General features: G+C 48.1%; 1 protein-coding gene across 2 annotated transcripts in view; it reads left to right on the top strand.

The window, feature by feature from the left end:
- LOC117040281 (dual specificity testis-specific protein kinase 2-like) overlaps positions 1-20,009 on the top strand; it is a 28,476-nt gene extending 8,467 nt beyond the window's left edge. For both annotated transcript variants that reach the window (XM_033137959.1, XM_033137960.1), the window contains exons 2-9: positions 857-1,056; positions 10,185-10,306; positions 11,423-11,471; positions 12,013-12,162; positions 15,983-16,156; positions 17,750-17,833; positions 18,750-18,836; positions 19,503-20,009. In XM_033137959.1, the coding sequence (XP_032993850.1) occupies positions 871-1,056; positions 10,185-10,306; positions 11,423-11,471; positions 12,013-12,162; positions 15,983-16,156; positions 17,750-17,833; positions 18,750-18,836; positions 19,503-19,604 (954 nt within the window). In that variant the 5' untranslated portion in view covers positions 857-870 and the 3' untranslated portion in view covers positions 19,605-20,009. The remainder of the gene's footprint in view (positions 1-856; positions 1,057-10,184; positions 10,307-11,422; positions 11,472-12,012; positions 12,163-15,982; positions 16,157-17,749; positions 17,834-18,749; positions 18,837-19,502) is intronic.
- The last annotated feature ends 4,255 nt before the right edge of the window (positions 20,010-24,264 follow it).

Genomic DNA, 24,264 nt, shown 5'->3' with positions numbered 1-24,264 from the left:
CTGCTTAAATCTGTTTCCAATACTGTGGGTTTTTTTTTTAACATTGTAACCTGTCCCGGGACCTTAGGATGAAGGGTAGGTGATTAGTAATAATAATGATTCAGACCTGGGTCATTCTGATCAGTAATTGTGGAAGAGCGTGCCTCATCAGAGCTGACCCATTGCCACTGCTATCTTCCCAGGTAGCGCTCCATGGAAGAAGGGTGCTGGCTGTGGCCCTGGGCACCCAGTAGGCCCCACAAGGATGCTCCAGAATGTGCTAGAACCATCTTGAATGTTCTGGAACCGTCTTGCACCCTGCAGGGCTCTCCTGGCAGGCACGCACCACTTTCTGGAGTAGATGAACCAAGGGAGAAATAGTTTTCCTGAAGTTTGAAAGCCCTTGGGCATGGGTGGGGAGGTCTCAGTGGCAGAATCTGGCCATTCAGTAGCCATGATCTGTGTTCTCTTCTCCAGTGCTTAAGCCTGGCTGGTATGCATCCTTGCACTCTGGTAATGCTTCTTGCCTTCCTGGATGGTGAAAGGAGACATTTCCTGTGCAGGGTGAAGTATGCTTGAAGCTTGTGCAGTAGAAAGGTGAAAGGCACATCCATTGCTCCACCTGCTTTTGGTTCTGACCCAGCCTGTCACAGAAGCTTGTTCATGGGGGAATGTGGCCCTCGGGCAGCATAATTCCCCACCTTGGGAGACAGGAAGCTGTCAGTCAGCTGGCAAGGATGACTAAAAGCTCTGTCCCCTGGAAGGGACCTGCTGTTTGCAAAGCAGGCGCGACAACAGGCGGCCTTGCAGGGCTTCTTCACCCATTTGGCACAGCCGGCAATAAAACCCTGTTCTTCCCTCTGCCTCCTCTTTGCAGCACCTGTCTCTGAGATGTGTGAAATGGGGCTGGTCTCTCCTGAGCCGCCCAGCCTGACACCATACTATGGGGAGATGCCGGACGCTTATTGCCAGGATGACCGCTGGCAGAGGTTGCGCACGGCTGTCAGGAAGCTGGAATTCTGGGAAGACTTTGAGGCGGAATTGATTGGCAGCGGCTTCTTCTCCAAAGTGTTCAAGGTATGACTGAAGTGAAATGCAGCCTTTGCAACCGTTTGACACTGGCTTAAGCTTCCAGTGCAGATTCACCCTCAGGAGCGCAGGGTGCTTGCAACCCTTTGCACCTGCCCTGTCAGAGAAGGGAGAGAGTGTCACTCTGGCAGCCTTTTTTGTGCTGCTGTAAAACAGAAACCTGTTGCAGCCTGGAAAGGGCAGGTAAGGCTGTAATGTGGTGGTGGTGGGGGGAGCATCTGTTTTGTGTGCCAGGGGTGTCTATGTGGTGGGGCCCCATGTTTAATTCCCTGCATCTCCCGGTAAGGCTGAGAGAGAGACCCCCTCCCTGCCTCAATCCCCACAGAGCTGCTGCTGGTGAGAGGACACAGCACTGAACAAGACAGTCTGGTGGCCTGACATGGGATAACACAGCTTCCTGTGTTCCTAGACCAGCGGTAGGCAACCTAAGGCCCAGGGGCCGGATGCAGCCCAATCGCCTTCTCAATCTGGCCCACGGACGGCCCGGGAATCAGCATGTTTTTACATGAGTAGAATGTGTGCTTTTATTTAAAATGCATCTGTGGGTTATTTGTGGGGCATAGGAATTCGTTCATTATTTTTTCAAAATATAGTCCGCCCCCCCCCACAAGGTCTGAGGGACAGTGGACCGGCCCCCTGCTGGAAAAGATTGCTGAGCCCTGTCCTAGACCTTTACCCAAGCCTGCGTACGTTAAACCCACAGCGTAACGGTGGTCAAAGAAGCTCAGCCGGGTTTCCCGAGAAAAGACAAAGTGCACTGTTTCATACAAGGAAGGTCAGCTGTAAAAATTGCCAGTCTCCTGCCAGCCATCCTGATGCAAGCAGATTTTGAGGCAGCATAGCACATTCTCTCCTTCCCAGGCACCCCCTCCCCTGGCAACTGGCAACCATGAGCCGGTTCCCAATCCGTCATCCCCACCTACTCACTGCAGCCTCGTGTCTCTCTTATTCCTCCCACTCTTGCAAATTCCTGTGGTGATAGTTACTATCTCCTCCTCCTTCCCTGCACCCCCCCAAACTATTTTCTTGCAGCTTCTCTCTCTCTCTCTCTCTCTCTCTCTCTTTCTCTCCTTTCTCCTCGCTCTGTAGAATCCCAGCAGCCAGAAAAGCTGGAGCCATTTCACTGTAGAACGAAGCTGTTTTAGATAACATGAAGGATTCCCAGAGATCCACTATGAAGCCTTTGTTTAGAATAGAGGGGGGGGGGTGTCTCTCGTTGGACATAGGTGAAATGGTGTTTTCTCATGCTGAGGGCATCGTCCTTCTAGTTTTATAATGCCCAGTGATGAAATAGCATTTGATGTTTGGGTTTGTATGGCATCCAGGGGAGCTGTTCCCTGGGGTTTAATCCATTGGTTCCTAAACTCTTTGGGGCTACTGCCCCCTTGGTTCCATAAACTCACCTGACAAAAAGCATTGGTCAGAACAACACAGTAAAATTTGCAACAGTAACAGTTAATTGCTCATGTATTCAAAATCCAATTAAAACTTAAGTTTAGTTAACAAAACTGATTAACTTGATCCACCGACACCAGCTTCTCAGAGTCTGATAGCAAGAGTTTTAGATGCCACATTTAGTCACTTCACTAACACATTGGATGGGATACCCCTTTCCCAGTGTCTAGTTTAAAGTTACTTAGCAGGAGTCTCAAATCACCGCGTTTATTAATCTGGAATCAATTTCTTTGCTTGGAGAGAAATTGGATCACCACACTAAAACCATGTTCCGCCAAATGTGATGTTGGGAATGCAAGGAGAAGCTGCTTAGCTGCTGTCCGCAGTACAGGACAGTGATTGGAAGTTTCCCCTCCATGACTCTTGGTATGATTCCCTAGTCTTTGAGACCCCCGAGTATAGGGCAGTATATAAATGCAATAAATCATCACCATCATCATCGGCTTCAGCTCAGTGCCACCTTGTAGCTCATTTAGTTCTTCTTCCCACTACCACAACTTACTTCTTCAATATCAGAAAATGGATTTATCACCCAATCTGGAATTTCCATCAAAAGATACTCAAATTGTGCAGACGTATCTTTATGCAACTCTAACCTGGTCAATACGCGGGTGGCGCTGTGGGTTAAACCACAGAGCCTAGGGCTTGTCGATCAGAAGGTCGGTGGTTCAAATCCCTGCAATGACGGGGTGAGCTCCCGTTGCTCGGTCCCTGCTCCTGCCCACCTAGCAGTTCAAAAGCATGTTAAAGTGCAAGTAGATAAATAGGGACCGCTCCGGCGGGAAGGTCAACGGCGTTTCCGTGCGCTGCTCTGGTTCACCGGAAAGTGGCTTAGTCATGCTGGCCACATGACCCAGGAGCTGTACGCCGGCTTCCTCGGCCAATAAAGTGAGATGAGAGCCGCAACCCCAGAGTCGGACACGACTGGACCTAATGGTCAGGGGTCCCTTTACCTTTACCTAACCTGGTCAGTAGTAAATAAGTGGTGAATGCGCTCAGAGGGTCCCACCTCCAGAGCCTCCCTGCTGCCTCCTTGCCTCTTGGTGCCCCTTTAGGTAATCCTATACCCCCCAACGGCCCACTTTGGGAACCGCTGTCAGAACCCATTTATCAATTAAGCCAGAGGCTGGGGAGTTGGTGCCCTCTAGATGTAGGTAGCCCAGGTCCTACCATCCCTGATGCTGGCTGGGTTTGGAGCCTAGCAATGTGGAGCCCACAGATGTTCCCCACCCCTGAATTAAAGGTTGCAGCCCTCATTCTTAGCCTCCCTCGTCCACTTGTGTAGAGTCTCTCCTGCATGAGCTATTTATTTATCTGTAGGGAGTTTCTAAACTGATCAACACACAAAAAATACCACAAACAGATCCAATCAAACAGACCCAGTTGAAAGGGCTTCACTTATATCAGGCACATCCAACAGGTAGATCGTGATCTACTGGTAGAAGAAGAATTTGGATTTGATATCCCGCTTTTCACTACCCGAAGGAGTCTCAAAGCGGCTCACATTCTCCTTTCCCTTCCTCCCCCACAACAAACACTCTGTGAGGTGAGTGGGGCTGAGAGACTTCAGAGAAGTGTGACTAGTCCAAGGTCACCCAGCAGCTGCATGTGGAGGAGCGGAGACGCGAACCCGGTTCACCAGATTATGAGTCTACCGCTCTTAACCACTACACCACACTGGACGTCTGTGGTAGATAACTGGCTCTCCCCAAAAAAGCTCAACAACTTTGACCTGAACCCCAAAAAGGGGGTAGATCACTGCCAGTTTTTAAGATCACAGTCTGTTGGGAGTTGGCCACCCCTGACCTACCGGTATATATCTTCACAATAGCCCTGTCCTGGTAGATGAGCCTGAAGCTGGTCTAAAGTAAAAAGGACAGGAATTTTCCTCCAGCCTCCCAGTCAGTTTGTGGTGGAGGTGAGGTTGTTGTGTTGTGTTGTGTTTCAGAATGTTTTATTGAATTTATAGTCAGATGCCATTGACCAAGGGCACGGTCAAATAATGGTATCATTGAATACAGCACCAAGGCTTCAGCCATCCACAGCAGAGCACGCGTGGTGGAGGTCGGACATTAATGTCACTTCTGTTTACATCGCTGCACCTCCTCCCCCAGTTTCTGCTCAAAAAGCCTTCCTAGACGCTTGCCAGGTGGGTGCAGCAGGTCTTTAGACGGTGAATACTGGGTGCAATATGCCCCCAACCCCCGCCCCCCCCCAATTCCACCTGCCTTGTTTTGAGCTGGCTGCCTGTTCCTCTGAGAGCTGTGAGTGTGTAAATCCCTTTTATTCTTCACTAAAAACAACCGCTGAGCCACAATGCTGCCGGGCTGGTTAACAGCCAAAGCAAATGAGAGGTTTTTGATAGTTGTTTACCCAGTTACAAAGCAAACTAAGTCTCTTAAGATGTTTGCCAATTCCTTGCCTGGAGCCTGGAGCTCTCTATTTTAAGGCTGGCTGGTCTTTTACACCCAGATGTTCCAGGGGAAAACCCGAAGATCTTGAAGATGCAAACAGCTGCTCCCTAATACTACACAGAATTCCAAGGAGATATCATATGAGTTTTATTTGATACATTCATTATATTTGTAGATGGGTAAATATTATATTATTATTATTTTGCACAAGTTGTGAGGAGGTGTGTGTGAATCTGCACTTATGATATGGTTTATATCTGTAGATCATGGCAGAAGTATAAGATTGACATAGCTCTAATGTGGCTTGAGACCCACCAGATGAGCTTTGATGACCCTGGAACAAGCCAGATTCCAACCGCCTGCTGAAAGGCATTTGGGCATATCCTGAGTTCACCAATATCTGACCTAAATTAACACATGCAAATTAAGTGGCTAAGTGCAGAATGTTCAACTCCTCAGTAGGATCCATTTGCATAATGGTGACGTGATTTGAAGGCAGATAGCAGACAGGGATGCCTAGGTTCAGGTAACTATTACAATTCTTCCAACCTTTTGTTAAACAAATAGGGTGGCTGCTTTAACCATTTCTCACTATTCTGGAAAGAATTATGAAAATTGCAGAAATCATTCAGTCCACAGACCCCCCCCCCTCTCCACTGGCAAGCTAGCCCTTACTTTACCTGATGGCTGAGGTGGGAATCAAAGGCCATCATGTGTGTGTGTGGGGGGGGGAGAGCACAGGGATCTGCTGTGAATTACACTGAGCAGGTGCAGAGCCCAAGAGCCCCCCCCCCCGAACTGGTGGTCCAGATTGGACATGCCCTGAAAGTGGTTAAAGGTAAAGGGACCCCTGACCATTAGGTCCAGTCACGGACAACTCTGGGGTTGCGGCACTCATCTCGCTTTACTGGCCGAGGGAGCCAGCGTCCAGCTTCCGGGTCATGCGGCCAGCAGGACTAAGCCGCTTCTGGTGAACCAGAGCAGCGCACGGAAACGCCGTTTACCTTCCCGCTGGAGTGGTACCTATTTATCTACTTGCACTTTCACGTGCTTTCGAACTGCTAGGTGGGCAGGAGCAGGGACCGAGCAACGGGAGCTCACCCCGTTATTGCGGGGATTTGAACCGCCGACCTTCTGATCGGCAAGCCCTAGGCTCAGTGGTTTAACGCATAGCGCCACCTGCGTCCCTTAAAGTGATTACGAGGAGACAAAGCATGGATATTAGCAAATGGCAGCACTGTCTTGAGCGAAGCATATTTTATTAGGAAGAGGTGCATGGAGCCGAGTGAAAACTTCCTGCATTGCCTGTTTGCAAAGGTCGCTCCACAATTTTGCATCCATTAGAGGTGGCATAGTGACTGTTTTATGGAGCTGAACAGCTGAGCTGCCCCCATCAATCTTGTTTTGAAGCAGGGAATGTGGAACAGCCAAGGTAGTGCACAAAGAGGGATGCAGGAGGCGATGAAGGTCAGACCAGAGATAGAAGTGCTAAGCAGGGCTATCAGTTAATTAAAAGGCCTCCGACAAATCAACAAGGAACCCTTTAAAAGTGTGGCTGTGGGTGAATCTGAAATTTGCATATGTCAGTTTCAGTAAGAGGACCTCACAAATGCCGGCACTAATTATTGGAAAGAGAGATAGGCTTTTAACATTTTGTTTTGTTTTGTTTTCATTTCCTAGTCCAGTAATGCCTCATAATTCACATTAGTGTACCCTTAGCACACAGCTGCACTGAGTGTAGAATTACTCTCGGCCAGTAAATAAAACTTTTTAGTTGATCTAACACTCCCACTTTCTGAAATTGCAGCTCTGGCACTAACAGACAAATGAAAATTTAGCTGCAGCAGGTGTAACCTGCTGAAGATAAAGGAATCAGCCCCACTAGAAAAATCAATATGTAAACATGAGGTCCTTTAGAGATAAAAAAAAATATGTAAGGACGATTTTCTTTCATTAGTTAGATTTTTAAAATGTTAAATAATGTAAAACAGAACCATTCTCCCCAGCCTGTGAACGGCTGTGGATAATACAGGAAGAAAGGAATATGTGCGGAGCCTCACGAACTGAGGGCTACTGGAAATGCAGTCTGTCTTTCCAGAAAATAAGGTGAATCCATGTCAGTGGTGTTTTTATTTTACAGTCTTGGTTCTAATTTCTATTATACAAAAAGTCTGGAATGTCTCCCTGAAGTCTCCATCCCCTGTTTTTGTCTGTGCTTCAATATTTCTTACCGGTTTTATGCTGGTATGGTTTTGTTTTATGCTTGGTTGTGCATCTTAATAAAATTCCTTATAATACAGTACTATAAAGAAAAAATATACTGTATGTAGAAGCCCCCACCTGGAAGCGGTTTGGGTGGATTTCAGCAGGCCTTGTGTATGAAGGTCTCCAGAGCACCTCCTCGCTGCCCCAGCTGGAAAATTCACACCCCATGGGTGCCACATGCAAAGAATGGCTGTTTATAAATAAATTCGCTGTGGGAGAAGTGCAGTGATGCGGCAACCTCTTCGGCAGGTGGCATTTGGAGCCTTTAATCTGTTTAAAGTGTCCGGATAAAGGGGTGTAATAGCACCACTCCCTTCTGCCTTGGTCAAACCACACCTGGAGTCCTGGGTCCAGTTTAAGAATGATATTGACAAGCTGGAAGGTGTGGAAAGGAGGGTTACCAAGATGATTGAGGGTCTGGAAACCAAGCCTTATGAAGGAACTGGGAACGTTTAGCCTGGAGAAGAGGAGACTGATAATTGACAGAATAACCATCTTCAGATACCCATGGAAGAGGGAGCATGCTTGTTTTCTGTTGTGCCAGAGGGGAGGATCCAAACCAATGGATTAAAATTGCAAGAAAGATTCCAACCAAACATTTGGAAGAACGTTTTGATTATAAGAGCTGTTTGACTGTGGAACGGACTGCCTTGGAAGGTGGGAGGCTCTTATGCCTTGGTAGGTTTTTAAGTGGAGTTTGGATGGCCATCTGTCAGGTATTCTTTAGTTGTGATCCCTGCATTGTCAGGGCTGGACTAGATGGCCCTCAGGGTTCCCTTCGAGCTCTATAATTCTATGGTTCTGTTATTCTAAGCTTCTACGTTATATCCTTTGCACGTGCTTTGGTACCTCAAGCCTGTGCGCTCTCCCAAACTTTGTTTAAGCTGTTTCCGTCCTACTGAGCAAATCACTACTACGATAGGGAGGGGAAGTGTCAACAAAGGTCTCAGTTCAGTCTGATAGCTTGATCATAATGATCCAGCATGTACCAGCGTAATTTTAAGTTCACCTCCAAGTGCCAGGGTTTTAAAGGAGCCATCAAGGTGATGTGACATTATACCAAGGAGATCCTAGTATGGTTGTTTAAAAAAAAAATTGCTCTCCAGGGCTGCCCAGAGAAAGACAAAGACCTCGTCCCCATGCATAGTTAAGCTGTGGACTTCCCCACTGCAGGCCATGTCATAAGCCACTGGCTTAGGTAAAGGTAAAGGAATCCCTGACCATTAGGTCCAGTTGCAGATGATTCTGGGGTTGAGGCGCTCATCTCGTGTTACTGGTTGAGGGAGCCGGCGTACAGCTTCCGGGTCATGTGGCCAGCATGACTAAGCCGCTTCTGGCAAACCAGAGCAGCGCACGGAAACGCCATTGACCTTCCCACCGGAGCGGTACCTATTTATCCACTTGCACTTTGATGTGCTTTTGAACTGCTAGGTTGGCAGGAGCAGGGACTGAACAATACGAGCTCATCCTGTCACGGGGATTGGAACCACTGACCTTCTGATCGGCAAGCCCTAGGCTCTGTGGTTTAACCCACAGCACCACCCGCGTTCCAGCCACTGGCTTAGATGGCTTTAAAATGAGGTTGGACGCATTCAGGGAGGAGTATTATCTGTGTAGACAATACTAAGATAGATGGGTCAGCAGTCTGACTTGGAGGTATTACCGTATATACTCGAGTATAAGTCAACCCAAATATAAGCCGAGGCACCTAATTTCCCTACAAAAATGTGGGAAAGCTTATTGACTCAAGTATAAGCCGGTTCATCTTTGCCACTGTGGTAGAGGAGGAACGAGCAGCCCAAAGCAGCCCTTTGGGCTGCTCCTTCCTCTTCCTCCTTTGCTGCTGTGGAGCTCACCCCGTCGCAGGGTTTTGAACCGCCATTCTTCTGATCAGCAAGCCCTAGGGCTCTGTGGTTTAACCCACAGCGCAATGTTCCCTTGTGTTATACAGAGAAGGCTGGGATCCTGTCCTGTTTAAGCAGGAGCCAGGGAAAGTGAGCACCTGTGGGGTTTTAATACTTCCTTAACTGATAGGCTTTCTGCCTTCTGGGGTCTAAAGTTTGCATTTATGTGAGCAGTTCAGGAATGGAACAAGCTGCCTGGGGAGAGTAAAGAACCACCGTTCTTGTACACTTCTTAAGGAATGGTTGACTTGAGTATAAGCCGAGGGCAGCTTTTAAAGCACAAAAAGTGTGCTGAAAAACTAGGCTTATACTCAAGTATATACGGTATTTATAATTTATCCTGCCAAGTAAGATAATAATAAGTGGCAAATTAATCGGATGCTTAATGCCTAGGTGGCTTCTAAGCAGCTTGCAAAACAGAAAAAACTACTGCACAACATTATTTAAAAACAGAATTTAAATACAACCCTTTACATCCTGCTTGTGGGCCTATCAGAGGCAGCTGGTTAGCCACTGTAGGAAACGGGATCATGGAATCATACAGTCGGAAGCGAACCTGAGAATTATCTAGCCAAACCCCTGCAATGTAGGATTATGCAGCTGTTTGGGGACTGAACCTGCAACTTTGGTTTTATCAGCACATGGCCATACCAACTGCAGGATGCTAAATTAGGGACGGAGGAGGCTGCCTTATACCGAGACCGCATCAAGCTCAGTACTAGGAACGTGAGAATATTCTGCTGGATCAGGCCATTGGCCCATCTAGTCCAGCATCCTGTTCCCACAGTAGCTAACCCAGATACCTCAGTGGGAGACCAGCAAGCAGGATTCAGAACAGTCTCCCCTCCTGTGGCTTCCAGCAACTAGTATTCAAAAGCATTATTGCCTCCAACCGTGGAGGCAGAGTGGAGCCATTGACTGCCCTCTCTTTCACGGACCTGTCTCCCCCTCTCTTAAAGTCACCCAAGCTGGTGTCCGTCACTGAGTCCAGTGGGAGGGAGTTCCATACATTGACTATGCCCTGCAATCTGCATAAGCACTTCCTTTTAGCTGTTCTGAATCTTCCGAAAACTTGCAGGTTGCCCAAAGCCCTGGAGGCAAAGCAATGGTGGTGAAGATCTACAAGAATGACGCAGACCAGGAAGGGATCGTACGCGAGATCAGTTTGCTGCAGAAGCTCTCCCACCCCAACATTGTCAGGTGGGTCTCTGGGTGGCAGGGGGCCAGGGGTGGCTCCCCCAATAGCCTCGGTGAGGCAGTAGGGCTGGAGGCAACTGGGAGGGGCTGCAGATCCAGGGCCCCAAGAAGAATGCATCACACCACCTCCCACGGCCATGGTCTGGAAAGAGCGGGAGCGATGCTCCTGCCACCTGCTCCCCCCCGCTTCCCTTTTTCTTCTCCCTTGCTGCTTTCAGGATGTTGGTTCTTACCTGAGCGACCTCCATAGCTGTCAACTCCCCCCCCTTTTTTTTTAAAAAGGGAAATTCCCTTATTCCGAATAGGATTCCTCGCAAGAAAAGGGAAAAGCTGACGGCTATGGTGACCCCTAGCTGCCTCAGGCAGCAGCTGCAGACTTGGTGTGGCAGGGGCACACCGTTTTCTGCTTGGCTTCAAGCAACCAATTGTTACTTTGTATAGATATCTGTTATCAATAAATCAATTTGATATTCAGATATTAGGAAATGAGCGGAATAAGAATTGGAGGTTCCTGTAACACCCTGAAAGCAGCGAGGGAGGAAAAAAAGGAAGCCGGAAGGGAGCAGGTGGCAGAAGCTAGTGGTGTGAGGAGTGTGAAGCATGTTCCTGTATTGCCAGGCATGTCCAAAGTCCGTTTTGGGGGGCCTAATCCAGCCTGCTGGTCGGTTTAATCCAGCCCTTTAAAAACCCTCAACAAGTTCAAATAAAAAAAAAAGCTCAAGAACTTTCATCGCCCTCAGCTCCGGGAAAACCATGGGGCTGTCAGGGCTCCATGCAATCGGAGAGGGTGCTTCAGAACCAGACAGTCAATAGCCCTGGTTAACTCCACATTCCAGTGGGCCACCAGGGAATCAGCTGAGATGCCATCAACATGGGATAAACATCCCCTACCACTCTGTAGAAACCATTTGGATCCATTAAGTGGTGGGGGGCGGACCATCCTGCAGAGGGGAAGGGGTCGCAGGGCAGCCCAGTTGCACCAGGAAGCGATCGACCATGGCACTTCTGTTGTGTCACTTTTACCGAGTGTCAGATCACCCACATCCATATGTCAGACCAACACGGCTACCTACCTGTAACTGGAACTATGATTTTTGTACATTATATTCCCTAATAAAGGTATCTTGGGATCTGTGTGAAGGGCGAAAAGCTGTATCCCATCCTGGAGGTAAGGAACAATTCCCCCAATGATTGCTCTTTAATGTTACTATGCCTACAAATATACAAGCAGTAACCATTGTTTCCCCATGATGGTACTGATTGTTAGGCAGCCCTCAAGACTTGAACCCTTTCCAGTGAGTGCTGGCTGAGGGATCCACTTATACTTTCGGTGGTGGGCTCCAGATAATACTGTGATTCCCACCCAAGAGTCATTTCGTTCTTTTAGGACTAATGTGATGGAGACTTCCACTAGAGCACCAGCAAACAACAAATCCCTGCACATAGAAAACTAGCAAGTAGAGTATTTCTGATTTGCTAGCTTTCTGTGTGCGAGGATTTGTTTCCTTTTTAGACTAGTGGAGTGGCCTGTCATGGGAACCCTTGCAGGCAAACTGAAGAGGAACACTCCAAGCACAGGTTGCTGTTGGTGGCAATTTAACCTTTGTCCGTGAACAGCCTGCTCTGTTTGGCTGGTGCTGGGATCAGTGTCCCTTCCAGCCTCTTATGGAAATGATAATGGGTGTCCCTCTTCAATCCTCTGCTGGTAGTATGTGAATGGCGGGTGCCTGGAAGAGCTGTTGGCCTGCAAAGACGTCTCTCTCAGCTGGAAGGAGAAAGTGGACCTGGCTTCAGACATCACCCGGGGGATGGTCTATTTGCACTCCAAGAACATCTACCACCGGGATCTCAACTCCAAGGTAAGCTAACTGGAGATCCTCCCTGGGCAGGGGCAGTCTACCTCTTAAGGACCGGTTGCTGGCTGTGATGGTTGGTGCCCACTGGAACTGTTAGGGCAGAAGACAAGCAGGCTGTCAGAACCAGAGGCAGAGCAGGCAGCTGGCGGTTGGCAGTGCCTCTTGCACCCTAATGGACCAGGCAGTGGTAGCAAGGGAGGGTTGTGGTCTTTACGCCCTGCTTGTGGACTTGCCAGGGCATTTGGTTGGCCGCTGTGGAAAACAGGGTGCTAAACTGAGAACTTGCTCCAAATCAGGACATTCACCCAAGGACTGAAGAAGAGCCCTGCTGGATCAGCCCAGTGGCCCGTCTAGTCCGGCATCCTGTTCTCACAGTGGCCAACCTGTGGGAAACCAGCAAGCGGGACCTGAGCAGCAGAGCACTCTGCCTTTCCTGTGTTCCCCAGCAACTGGGATTCAGAAGCATTGCTGCCCCTGACCATGGAGCTAGAGCATTGCTATCGTGGCCAGGAGCCACTGATAGCCTCAACCTCCATGTATTTGCCCAGTCTGTGTGTTTAAAGCCCATCTGTGAGGAAGGGAGGGAGGGAGGGTGTTCCATAGTTCAACCCTGCACTGCGTGAAGGACTTTCTTTTATCTGTCCTGAATCTCCCAATGTTCAGCTTCGTTGGGTGTCCACAAGTTCTTTTATTATGAGTACTGTCTATAGCCAGGCACATCCAACTCCCAAGAGACTGGGATCTACTCCCAGTATAAAAAAGCTGGCGGTGATCTACCCATTGTCATTGGAGGGAGGAGGACCATGCATGGGGTGGGTAGATTGCCCAGAGTTATTGAGCTCAGAGTTCTTGAGCTTTTTTTGGGGGGGGGGGTAGAGTTCTTCAGCTTTTATTTGTTAACTTTTGGTAAACTTAATTTAATCCCACAATTGATAAGGGTCCTGTGATCTACCAGGATCAGCCGGGGATCTACCGGTAGATCACAATCTACTGGTTGGACATGCCACTCTATACCAACTGGCAGCAGTTCTCCAGGATTTCTTTCCCAGCCCTGCCTGGAGAACCCTGGGCATTGAATCTCAGACCTTCTGCATGCAAAGCAGATGGTCGGCTACTGAACTTCTGGCCCTTCCTGATTAGATGAGCCTTTGGTCTCTAAGCAAAGGCAGTTCTTTATGCTCTTCGGAGATTTTGCAAATTATTTTAATTTTTTTTATTCATTTCATAAAATTTATACGCAGATTGATTGTTTTTTTTAAAAAAAAACAAAGTAACCTCAGAGTGGCTTACAAATTCAAAACACATAAACAAGAGCCCTTACATGAAATCTTCCACATGAACCTGAAAAGAAAACTGGCTGAGTAGGGGAGAAGCACATCTTTTTAGCTGCCTGCCCTCTCCGAGGCAAAGCTCTCCAAGCTGAACAGTGAGGTCATTGCCAATCTACTTAGAGGAGAGGCAGATGCTCGTTAATGGCATCATCGCTTAATGGGATTTTGGCCTCTGCATTTCTTGGGCCTTTTCCAGAAGCCTCCGGATTTGCAGAGCTGTTGGTGGTGTGGAAGATTTGGAATTTGGGGTCACCCCAAGGGAAACAAGCGGGCAGGAGATTCCTGGAGGAGGGAAGAGTGTACTTGTTTGCACAGTGACGCAGCAATAGCTATCATTAAAAGGCGATCAGGCAAATTATTGGATAAGGAGGTCCGTCAGTGACTCTTAAATTAATGGAACTTCCCTGTTGAAGTCAAGTCTACCTCTAACAGCTGCAATCGTGGGGGGGGGGCAGGGGGACAATAGGATGCAGCTCTTTGTAGAGTTTTATGTCCTACCTGTGGATTTCTTGGAGGTATCCTGCAGATAATTGTGGGAAGCAATGTGTGTATGTATGGGTGTGTTGATCTAGGAAGGCTCCTCCTACAAAAGGGGTGTCAACTAGGGATGAACAAATCCACCTCTTTCTCTTTCTAATTTCCTCCGCAGTCCTAATTCCTAAATCTGTTTGTGTGTTGTTGTTTTTTAAAAAAATTCTCATGAGAAGGTCCTCACTTTGGCCACACGCATACACTTTTGCAAGCAATTTCCCCAAATATAATTCATGATTATATGCTGTTTACACTAATATATGCATTTGTTTATATCCTGCTTTTTGGCCCAAAGGCTTCCAAAGCAGTGAACGGATTAATACAGAAAGAAATACCCAGTTAAAGTACAGTACGTATAGAAGTACAATGAATAAATACAACAATTCAATAAAATTATAAAATGGCGAAGTCACTAGGTGCTCCATCAATCCCATTGTATGTGTTTGTGACCTGGGTTCATTATCTCACCACAGATGTAGCTCCCTTGTGTTCCACCTCTTACTTGGAAGCCGAGTTAACTCATATCCACAGTTGCCCAAGGGGAACCAACCTGAAGGAGCAAACACTGGTCACACTTTCCCCAAAATTACAATTTTTTTGTACTCGTTTTTTAGTTGGAGAATAGCCAAATATTTGGAGAAGTGCAAATTTCAAAGCATAGTTGCATTTCTGTTCAATATATTCTGTTCATATATTGTTTGGGGAGATGTAGGTCTGGTAGGTTTATATTAAAATAAAGACTGAACCGAATTTCTGCCTCCTAGCGATAGCACCCAGCTGTGGTGGGGAATAAAATGGGTCTGTGGGCTGTTTATCAGGGTGTCATAGGCATAGGGGAGACCGAGGAACTAGTTGTCTACTCTAAGGGCAACAGGCCTGATCCAGTAAGCCAGTGTTTTTCAACCTTTTTGAGTCCACGGCTCCCTCGACCAACTACATTCTTTCTGCGGCACTCCTGTGGGGCTCAGGAGCCCAGTTAGGTCACCCCTTGCCTGCAGAGCTGGCAGCCTCTCACCCTTTTTCAAACACCCTCCCTTGTGGAGTGTTCCCTCAGCCTCCTCTCCTCTCCCCTCTCCTTGGGAGTCATCCAGGCAGCAGCTGCCGTCCCTGGTCTCTGAGCTGCCCCCCAGCCTCACACTGCCCCACAGGGGCCTGGGACTTTTCTGTCCATTCCCAACAGCAAGGGCTGGTGGACTGGCTGGCTGGGCTCCCTCAACCACTTGCTTGCTTAGTCTGAGATGTCCTCAGCTCCTGGTAACCAGCACCCCCTGGCAACCAGCACCCCGTGTGGCCAGCCCCAGAGGCACCACTCACTCACTCACTCACGGAATTTGTAGCCAGGGCTGCTGCAACAAACAGCTGTGCAAGCCTTTGGGAGGCAGACACACGAGAGGGCATCAGAGGAGGGAGGGAAGGAGAGAGGACCAGGGTTGCAGAGGGTACTGCAGCACACTGGTTGAAAACCACTGCAGTGAGCTAATCTGGCGATGCTGCTGGATGAAACTTTAGTTGATGGGAACCATGGTTGGGGAGGGTGCTGTTGCGCTCAGGTCCTGCTTGGTGGCTTCCCACAGGCATCTGATTGGCCACTGCGAGAAGAGGGTGCTGGACTAGAGGGGGGCCAATCTAGCCGGGCTCTCTTTATGTTCTTATCAGGTGCCTTCAGATCTGTAGCATCTTTTGGGGCTAGTACAAGAATTCACACACACCTCCTAGTGGTGCCAGCAATAAAACTGCTGGTAGAACTTGCAAAGCTAAGCAGGATCTGGTATGATTTCAAACGGGATGAGGGAACGCATGTTGAGATTCCTGCATTGAAAGAGGGTTGGGCTAGACGACCATCGGGTCCCTTCCAACTCTACATCTCTTTAATTCTTGCATGTGTTCAAAGTTGCCACTTAGAGCAGGACAGGAAGAGGGAATGCGCAATCTTGTAAAGTGTGCCTTGAAATGGGTTTCAGAACTGCCTCATTCGGGTGACCCAGCGGGGGCGTGAGGCCCTGGTGACGGACTTCGGCCTCGCCAAGGAAGTGGCGGAGCTGTCTGCGAAGGACCCTGAGAGGAAGCTTTCCTTGGTGGGCTCGGCTTTCTGGATGGCCCCTGAGATGTTGCGAGGGGAACCTTATGACCGGAAGGTACCATGATGTTGCCCACCCACCCCTCCATTAGTTTGAAGGCTGTTCTTTGTGGGACCCAACCTGGCCCTTATCCCCAGGGTTTACTAGAGTGGTGTGCCTTGTTAGTAGTGATGGACGAGCCTATGAATTTCAGTTTCTCTGTTTCCCAATTTCCCCCCAGTCCTACGTTCAGCTTACATCCATTTGTATTTTTTAAGTCCTGACAATAATTAGTTGACAACTTAGCACATTTTCCCATTTTATATGCAATTTCCCCTAATATTATTTGCCTTTAATGCCATTTTCATTAATATGCTTTTTCATACACACTTCCTCCAAGTGTGTGTGTGTGTGTGTGTGTGTGAGAGAGAGAGAGAGAGAGAGCGCACACACACACACACACATTTTTCTTGGAATGGAGAACTGCATGGCAAAATTTGGAGACATGTGTATTTCAAGGATAGCTGTGTTTTGGTTCATATCTAGTTTCAGGAAGTATATTGGGTAGAATCCACCCCTCATCCCCCCCCCACGGGTACCATGCCTGTCTATTTATTTTATTTTGCAACATTTATATAATGCTTGATCACTATACAATCGTACCTCGGAAGTTGAATGGGATCTGTTCCGGAAGTCCATTTGACTTCCAAAATGTTTGGAAACCAAAGCACAGCTTCTGATCGGCTGCAGGAAGCTCCTGCAGCCAATCGGAACCCGTGGAACCCGTGTTGGACGTTCGGGTTCCAAAGAAAGTTCGCAAACCAGAACACTCACTTCCTGGTTTGTGGCGTTCGGGAGCCAAAACGTTTGACTTGCAAGGCGTTTGGGATCCAAGGTACGACTGTAAAACCAAAAAGCAGTTTACAAAAACCCCTTGTACAAGCTCAGCTGCACCGTTGTTTAATGTGGGTAGTAAATTTCTTGTGCCTCCTCCATTCATTCTATGTTGTCCCTCCAATATTATTCTCTTAAATCACTCTCTTCTCACACATTCTGCTCTGTTGATCTGGATTTTCTCATACCAGGGATACTTGAAAAAGGTGTGGGCAGGTAGTGATTTAAGAGAATCATATGGGTAGTGAAGCGATGGAGGTGCAGGCAGCTTCCTCTCCACATTAAACAACAATGCAGATGAGCCATCAGTCTCTGACTCAGACAACAGTGAATGTTGTTTGCTTTTATGCAGAGACCTAGACGGCATCATCCTTAGCTGTCGTGGGTGGAGAGGTCTGCCTGCTTTCAGGTATTTCCAAGCCATTCAGAAGACTTCAGGGGATCCACCCACTGATGGCATGTAGCCAACCTCCCCGACAAAAGAGGCACTTGGCAACTTTGCCAGGCTCATTAAGGACTTGATTCTACAGCACTGGCTCTCCGCCAGGCTCCCAGTCTCACAGGAATGTTAAAAGCAGTCTTTTATTAGCAAGGCAGTTCTGTTTGTGGACTAGTAACTTCAGGGTTCCTGTCTTCCAACCCTTTGATGTCGCCTCCAGCTTCTGTTATGTGAAAGGCTGGGTTGTTGTTGGCCCCTCTGCTCACTCCTGTGGGGCCTCCAGAGACAATCTCATCTCCCACTGCCTCCTCCCACTGACTGCTTGCTCCCTCCTATAGGTGGACGTTTTCTCTTTCGGCATTGTGCTGTGCGAAATACTAGGGAGAATCCCAGCTGACCCTGAGGTGCTGCCCCGGACACAGGTCACTATGGTGCTTTTATCTGCTATTCCATCTCAAGTAACATTGGCTGACACTAAGGCTTTGGCATGTTACGCCATGCGCCATCCATGCAGTGCCCACAAGATGCTAGGCTCTGTTTAAAAGCACGTGCATTGGGAACTCTGCCTAGTGACAGTGATGGTTTTGTACAGCACCATCTGTGTTAGCAGGTGGAGTTTGTATGTTGCAGGAGAAGTTAACTTCAGTGAACTGAATCCTTGCTTGGAGGAAACTTTTAATTGGAAGACGCTCAGACTAAGACTTGGGATAAAATAAGAAAGCTTAAGGGAAGTACATTTATTGACAGGAAAGGGTTCTATATTCTATGCTAACTAAGTAGTTGGAGAAACCAAGAAGCCTTGTTTGCCTGTTGGTTCTCAGAAGATTGGTGCAGGTGCCAGGCTGTTTTGCTCCCTAGGCAAGGCTATCTACTTGCACCCCCCCCACACACACAAAATTTGCTAACTTTAGTTTTCAAAAACAGATGTCTTGTAGACAAAAATGAAATAAAATAAAATCACAAAACTTGAAACTGCTAAATTTATTTTGAATTGCAAGATAATATTTGATTATCTTTCTCAAATACAAAAGAAAATGTTTTAGCACATATATCATTTGAATAATCTTCGTGCCAAAATAGGCTTCTGAGACGCTAACCAAACTGGCAAGGGGTGAAAGTTGAGGGAACACCAGCAGCCTCTGGCCACAGGTGCTCCCCACTCATTTTAAGGGGTCCACTTTTGTGGGAGGGGAGGGGAATACCTGTGGCCCAAGTGTAACAGAGGGGGTAGCAGTCTGCACAAACTTGTGGTGGCACAAGCTCTGCTGTTCTCGAGCTGGATAAGGGGGTGAAAAGCTGAGTCACCTGCAAATCCTTTTTATCATTTTTCCCTCCTAGGATTACGGCCTGGATGTGGCATCCTTCTATGACATGATCAGCGAATGTCCCAAGCAGGTCTTGGATCTGGCTGCCAGCTGCTGCAGGGTAAGGAAGTTACTGGGAGGAGTTAAAAGAAAGTCCAGTGTATCATTAACTTACAAAAATTGTTGCCGTGGCAGCCAATTAGCTTGGATGGCTTCAAAAGCAGAGAAGTAACTCCCCCCCCCTTTCTTATGAGGACAGATCTGTTCAGCAGGATTCTTGGTAGCCAAGAATAGAGCCTCCCTATACAGAGGCTGTCTACCTCTAAATGCAGGACAGTAGGCGACAGGCAGAAACTAAGGACTGTTGACTTTACTCCCTGGCATCTGGTTAGCCATTATGGGGAGCAGGATGCTGGACCTGATGGAGGTTTAATCCTTCTTGATTAATTCCATAATTAGGAAGGAGATCCGGCTGGATCAGGACTATGACCCATCTGGTCCACCATCCTGTTCTCGCAGTGGCCAACAAGAGGCCTGTGTGAAACTCTGAAGCAGGATTTAAGCACAAGAGCCCTCTTCCCTCCTGCACGTCCAGCAACTGTTATTCAGAAGAGTCGCTGCCTCTGGGTGCGGAGGCAGAGTCCAGCTATCCTAGCTAGCAGCCATCGACAGCCTCCATGAATTTGTCCAATCTTTTTAATCTCCCAACTTTCCACTTCGTTTGGCTTCCTGGCCTTGATTTTTCCTCTTACTGCTTCTCCCCTCAACCCCTTTCTGCTCCTCCCAGGTGGAAGCGTTCAAGCGCCCGTCATTCCCAGAGATCTTGGAGGAGCTGGAAGACACCGCAGAGAGGCTGGAGTCTACAGTGGGCAAGCAGGCCCCCGGCTGAAGCACCTGGGACCTGAGCTGCGAATGTACTTGTATATCTTGAAATGGAAAGCGGTGAGCAGGAGGGAGGAGGGCCTTGTGGCAAAATATTAAAGGGGCGCCTTGCCCTGCTCACCCATTTCAGGACAGATCTGTGACTTGTATAGAGGAAGAGGGGGCTCTGTTTGTGCCTGGCTAGCCCCTGGATCTGTCCACTGCAGAGCCTCTCTTACAGAACAGCTTTTAAGGAAAGATGGTCCTGCCAAGGTCCTGTTGCATGCAGAGCAAGCAAGCAGGGGAGAAGGGCCACCCACCTTTCCAGACCAGTCCCTGCTGAAGAAATGGGCTTTAGGTAGCTCTAGCCAGTGAGCCCAAGGTGCATGGAAAAGGCAGCAAACCCACTGCAATGGCCAGCCCCAAACCCTTTTACTGGCCTGTTCTGCCCTCCCACCACAACATTTTTTTGAACTTTTATTTGAATACAAAAACTGTAGGCACCAAAAAAGAGAGAAGAATCTGTTCTTTGGCCTGCTGTTATTCCTCAAGCCCTCCCCCCAATTCCCCCCATTCCCTGGCCATCTTGCTGTCGCTTCTTGGCTGTATCTGCTTCTTAACTGGTCCCAGAATCAGGCCAAATGAGACAACCGTGCGCACACACAGTGAGAGCACACTTTTTCTCAATGTGAAGTTTAATTAACTCATAGAACGCGGTGCCATAGAATGACGCTGGGGGGCTTAGACAAAATTCGCCAACGTGGAGCTAGCTAGGAGCTGTGGTGGCTGATAGTGGGATCTCTGTACAAATAAATCATCCACTGGGAAAGGCAAATGCCCGTTTGTGGGCTTGCCGAAATGGGCATCTGCTTGGATGTTTTGGGGAATGTGAGGCTAGATCAATGCTTCATTGGGGCTCCCTCATCCTTTTGCAGCATGCAATTCGGGGGATTGCAGCAAGTAGGGCATTATTGACAAGATGACCTCCACGTCACCCCGTCCCAACTCCTGCGACAGAGGGTCAGGCCCAGGAGTTGCCTGTTCACCACGATGGCCAAACAGAAGCAGTGTAGCTCTGAATAAGCTGCTGCTGGTGGGGGCAAACAGCAGGTGAGAGCTGCAGCCTTTGTGCCACTTCATGGAGCCTCTTGGCTGTCCTATGCTTGGAAGCAGTGTACTCGGCTAGAGGTCAGACTTCTGCAAAACAGTCCTTGTTTCCATATCTAGCCCTGAGAAGTCGCCATTTTTCAGCAGAAGACTTTCACCTCTTGCCAGACCTTGTTTCTCCCAAAGCCAGGCATGGAGGACCCTGTGGCTCTCCATGGGGCTTTGAGCTCCACCCTCACTGCCCCCATCACTGAGAGCCAGTGTGGTGTAGTGGTTAAGAGCGGTAGACTCATAATCTGGGGAACTGGGTTCGCGTCTCCGCTCCTCCACATGCAGCTGCTGGGTGACCTTGGGCTGCTAGTCACACTTCTCTGAAGTCTCTCAGCCCCACTCACCTCACAGAGTGTTTGTTGTGGGGGAGGAAGGGAAAGGAGAATGTGAGCCGCTTTGAGACTCCTTTGGGTAGTGAGAAAGCGGGATATCAAATCCAAACTCTTCTTCTTCTTCTTCTTCTTCTTCTTCTTCTTCTTCTTCTTCTTCTTCTTCTTCTTCTTCTTCATCAGCCTCAGCCTACATGACCAGTGCTCTGGCATCCATCGTTCCACCTCTTCCTACCAATGGCCCACATTTTGAGGTGTCCCTGCCAAGGGCACACGTCACGCTTATTCCTGCAGCATCAGTACTGTTCCTTGAAACGGGTGTGACTTCTGGGGGGGGGGCCCTCTTTACAAGTCACCATGGGCAAGTGATGAGAAGGGTGAAAGTTCAAGATGGGGAGTGTAGCACAAAAAGAGGTGTGCAAAGCATGAAGGGCTGTAGCTCAGCAAAGGCCCCGGATTTAACCCTTGGCATCCCTAGGTTTTTTTTTAGGTTTTTTTTTAGAGGATCTGAAGGAAAGACCCTTTTCTGCTTGAGACCCTGGAGAAGCAGCTGTCAGTCAGAGTAGACAATAACTGGAGTTGGGTTGGGGGAGAGAAGCAATTCAGTTTGCATTTATAGGCAAACCCACCTAATTATCCAAAACAATCTGCAAACCGAAACTCACCCACCCTACGAAATTCGCATCTCTCTGAATGTTGCATTGCTGGGGCATAGCATGCATATAAATGCACTTACAGTGGTAACTTGGTTCTCAAACTTAATCCCTTCCAGAAGTCCTTTCCAAAACCAAAGCATTCCAAAACCAAGGCGTGCTTTCCCATAGAAAGTAATGCAGAAGGGATTAATCCCTTCCAGACTTTTAAAAACAACCCCTAAAACAGCAATTTAACATGAATTTTACCATCTAATGAGATAGATCCATAAAATGAAAGCAGTAAACAATGTACTGCAGTCACAAAATCAATCAATCAATCAGTAGCTGAACGAAAAAGAGCTGCAAAAACAAAAATGCAAAATAAATAGCAAAAACAGACAGACAGGCATCACACTCAGATTGGGAGTGTAACACTCAAAATGGAGCATGTTTGGCTTCCGAAGAAAGTTTGCAAACTGGAACACTTACTTCCAGGTTTGCAGTGTTTGGGTTCCAAGTTGTTTGAGTACCAAGGTACCACTGTATATTAGTGAAAATATACAAAATGAGAGTGCGTTGTAAAAGGTGAACTCCACACTAAAATTCTGATGCATTTTTCTTGAGAGCTTATTTAACAACAAATCACAAACTGTTGTATGATTGTGGAGAACTGAACTTAAGAAAAAGTTAGAAATTGAGAAGACACCAAAATTGCCAACATCCCTCAGCTGGACTTTGGATCAGGCAGCTTCCGGTGTTCGTGGGGGTGACTTTTGTTCAGGCCCAAACATGATGAGGGACGCATGGCTTGATGTCACAGCCGCCAAAGTTGTCCCCTGCCTTTGCAAGCAGCGGTCAGTGAGGTGGGGGTGGGGAATTCTGAGCACCTTGGCATCACACTGTCTTGCTTTATCAGATGCTATCTGGTAGTACTTGGGGGTGGTGAGTAGGGGCACATTCCCTGAGAAGTCTTGCGTGGGCCTTAGTCTCTAGGTTTTATCCACAGACACACACACACACCCCGGGTTAAACACAACATTAAAAAGTGGGATAGGTTTTGCCAGGTGGGCTTTTAAAGCAGGTGCAGGGAACCTTCCAGCCTTCCAGATGTTGCAGACTACAGGCCATCCCTGCCCACTGGCCATGCTGGCTGGGATCTTGGGAGTTGGAGTTCCCAACACCTGGAGGGGCTGTGGGTTACCCATTCCTGTTTGCAGAGGGTGCCACTCCTGCCCTCCCCCTCGCTGACTTTTTAAAAGTCCCAACTGCAGAGTTATGGCCCCAGCCCGTTGGAAACTTCATTATTGGTATGCCTTTTCCCTTTGTGTGAATCAATAAATGACTTGGGAGCCGTCCCAGGAGGCTGCTCAAATACCAAACGTCTCAGTTTCCCTCCCCCTTTATGTGGCTTTCCTGTTTCTTTGGTAGCAGCTTTGAAAGGGTGGGGCTGAGAGCAGAAAGTTATCTGAAAAAGAAGTCAAACTGAAATTTCGAACTGAGTTGCATTTGGGAGAGCTGATTTTCTGCCAGCATTTCCCCCCACCTTCTTCTCAGATCCCAGCTTTGCATAGCCCCCCACTGCCTCCAAAAGCTTCAGACCTCTGCCTTCATCCAGAGCTGGTTGCAGGGCTGTGCACGCACACACACACACATACACCCCCCCCCAAATACTGATTTGCTACTAAAAAAAAGCAACCAAGGCAAAACAATAACATGTTCAAAGTAATAAACTGATAGTACAGTGGTACCTTGGGTTACAAGCACCTTGGGTTACAAACACTTCAGGTTACAGACTCCGCTAACCCGGAAGTAGTACCTCAGGTTATGAACTTTACCTCAGGGTGAGAACAGAAATTGTGCACTGGCAGCAGCAGGAGGTCCCATTAGCTAAAGTGGTACCTCAGGTTAAGAACGGTTTCAGGTTAAGAATGGATCTCCGGAACGAATTAAGTTCGTAACCAGAGGTACCACTGTATTCAGCTAGCTGCAGCAGTGAGATTTTTAAAGCCTTCCTGAGCAAGTAAAGTGGTCCTAAGCTAGTGCTGGAAAAGCATACAATACCTGTGCCAGCCTTGCCTCTTTGTGGGGGAGGGGGTGTTCCAAAGCCAGGGTGCCACCCTTGAAAAGGCCCTCTCCTGCCTAGATTTCCAATGGCAGAGCGCATGTTTCTTGTGCAAAAGGTCACGGGTTCAATCCTCTGCCTCCAGGTAGAGCTGGGAAAGAATCCTTGTCTGAAATATTCAAGAGCCTCTGCTGGTCAGTGTAGACAATCCTGGGCCATATGGACTGACGCTCTGATCCAGGTTAAGACACCTCTCTACATTTCTGTTTTAACTCAGCTCTTTGTTCAGAGCCATGAAGACAGGATCTTTACTGGAAAGAGCCCTCCCTACCTCACTGGTGGAATGCCTCCAGGTAGAGCTGAGGAAATGCCCCACCTGAAACCTGGAGAGCTGCTACCAGTGAGTCAGCATAGACAACGCTGAGCTAGGTGGACCAGTGGGTCTGACTTGGTGGAAGGCAGCTTTCTATGTTCCCATTTTTTTAAGGAATGGAAAAAAAGAGA

Source organism: Lacerta agilis, chromosome Z (assembly GCF_009819535.1).
Source record: "Lacerta agilis isolate rLacAgi1 chromosome Z, rLacAgi1.pri, whole genome shotgun sequence".
NCBI classification, from domain to species: domain Eukaryota; kingdom Metazoa; phylum Chordata; class Lepidosauria; order Squamata; family Lacertidae; genus Lacerta; species Lacerta agilis.
Note: the sequence above shows the minus strand (reverse complement) of the source record. Positions and strands in the feature narration are given on the sequence as shown.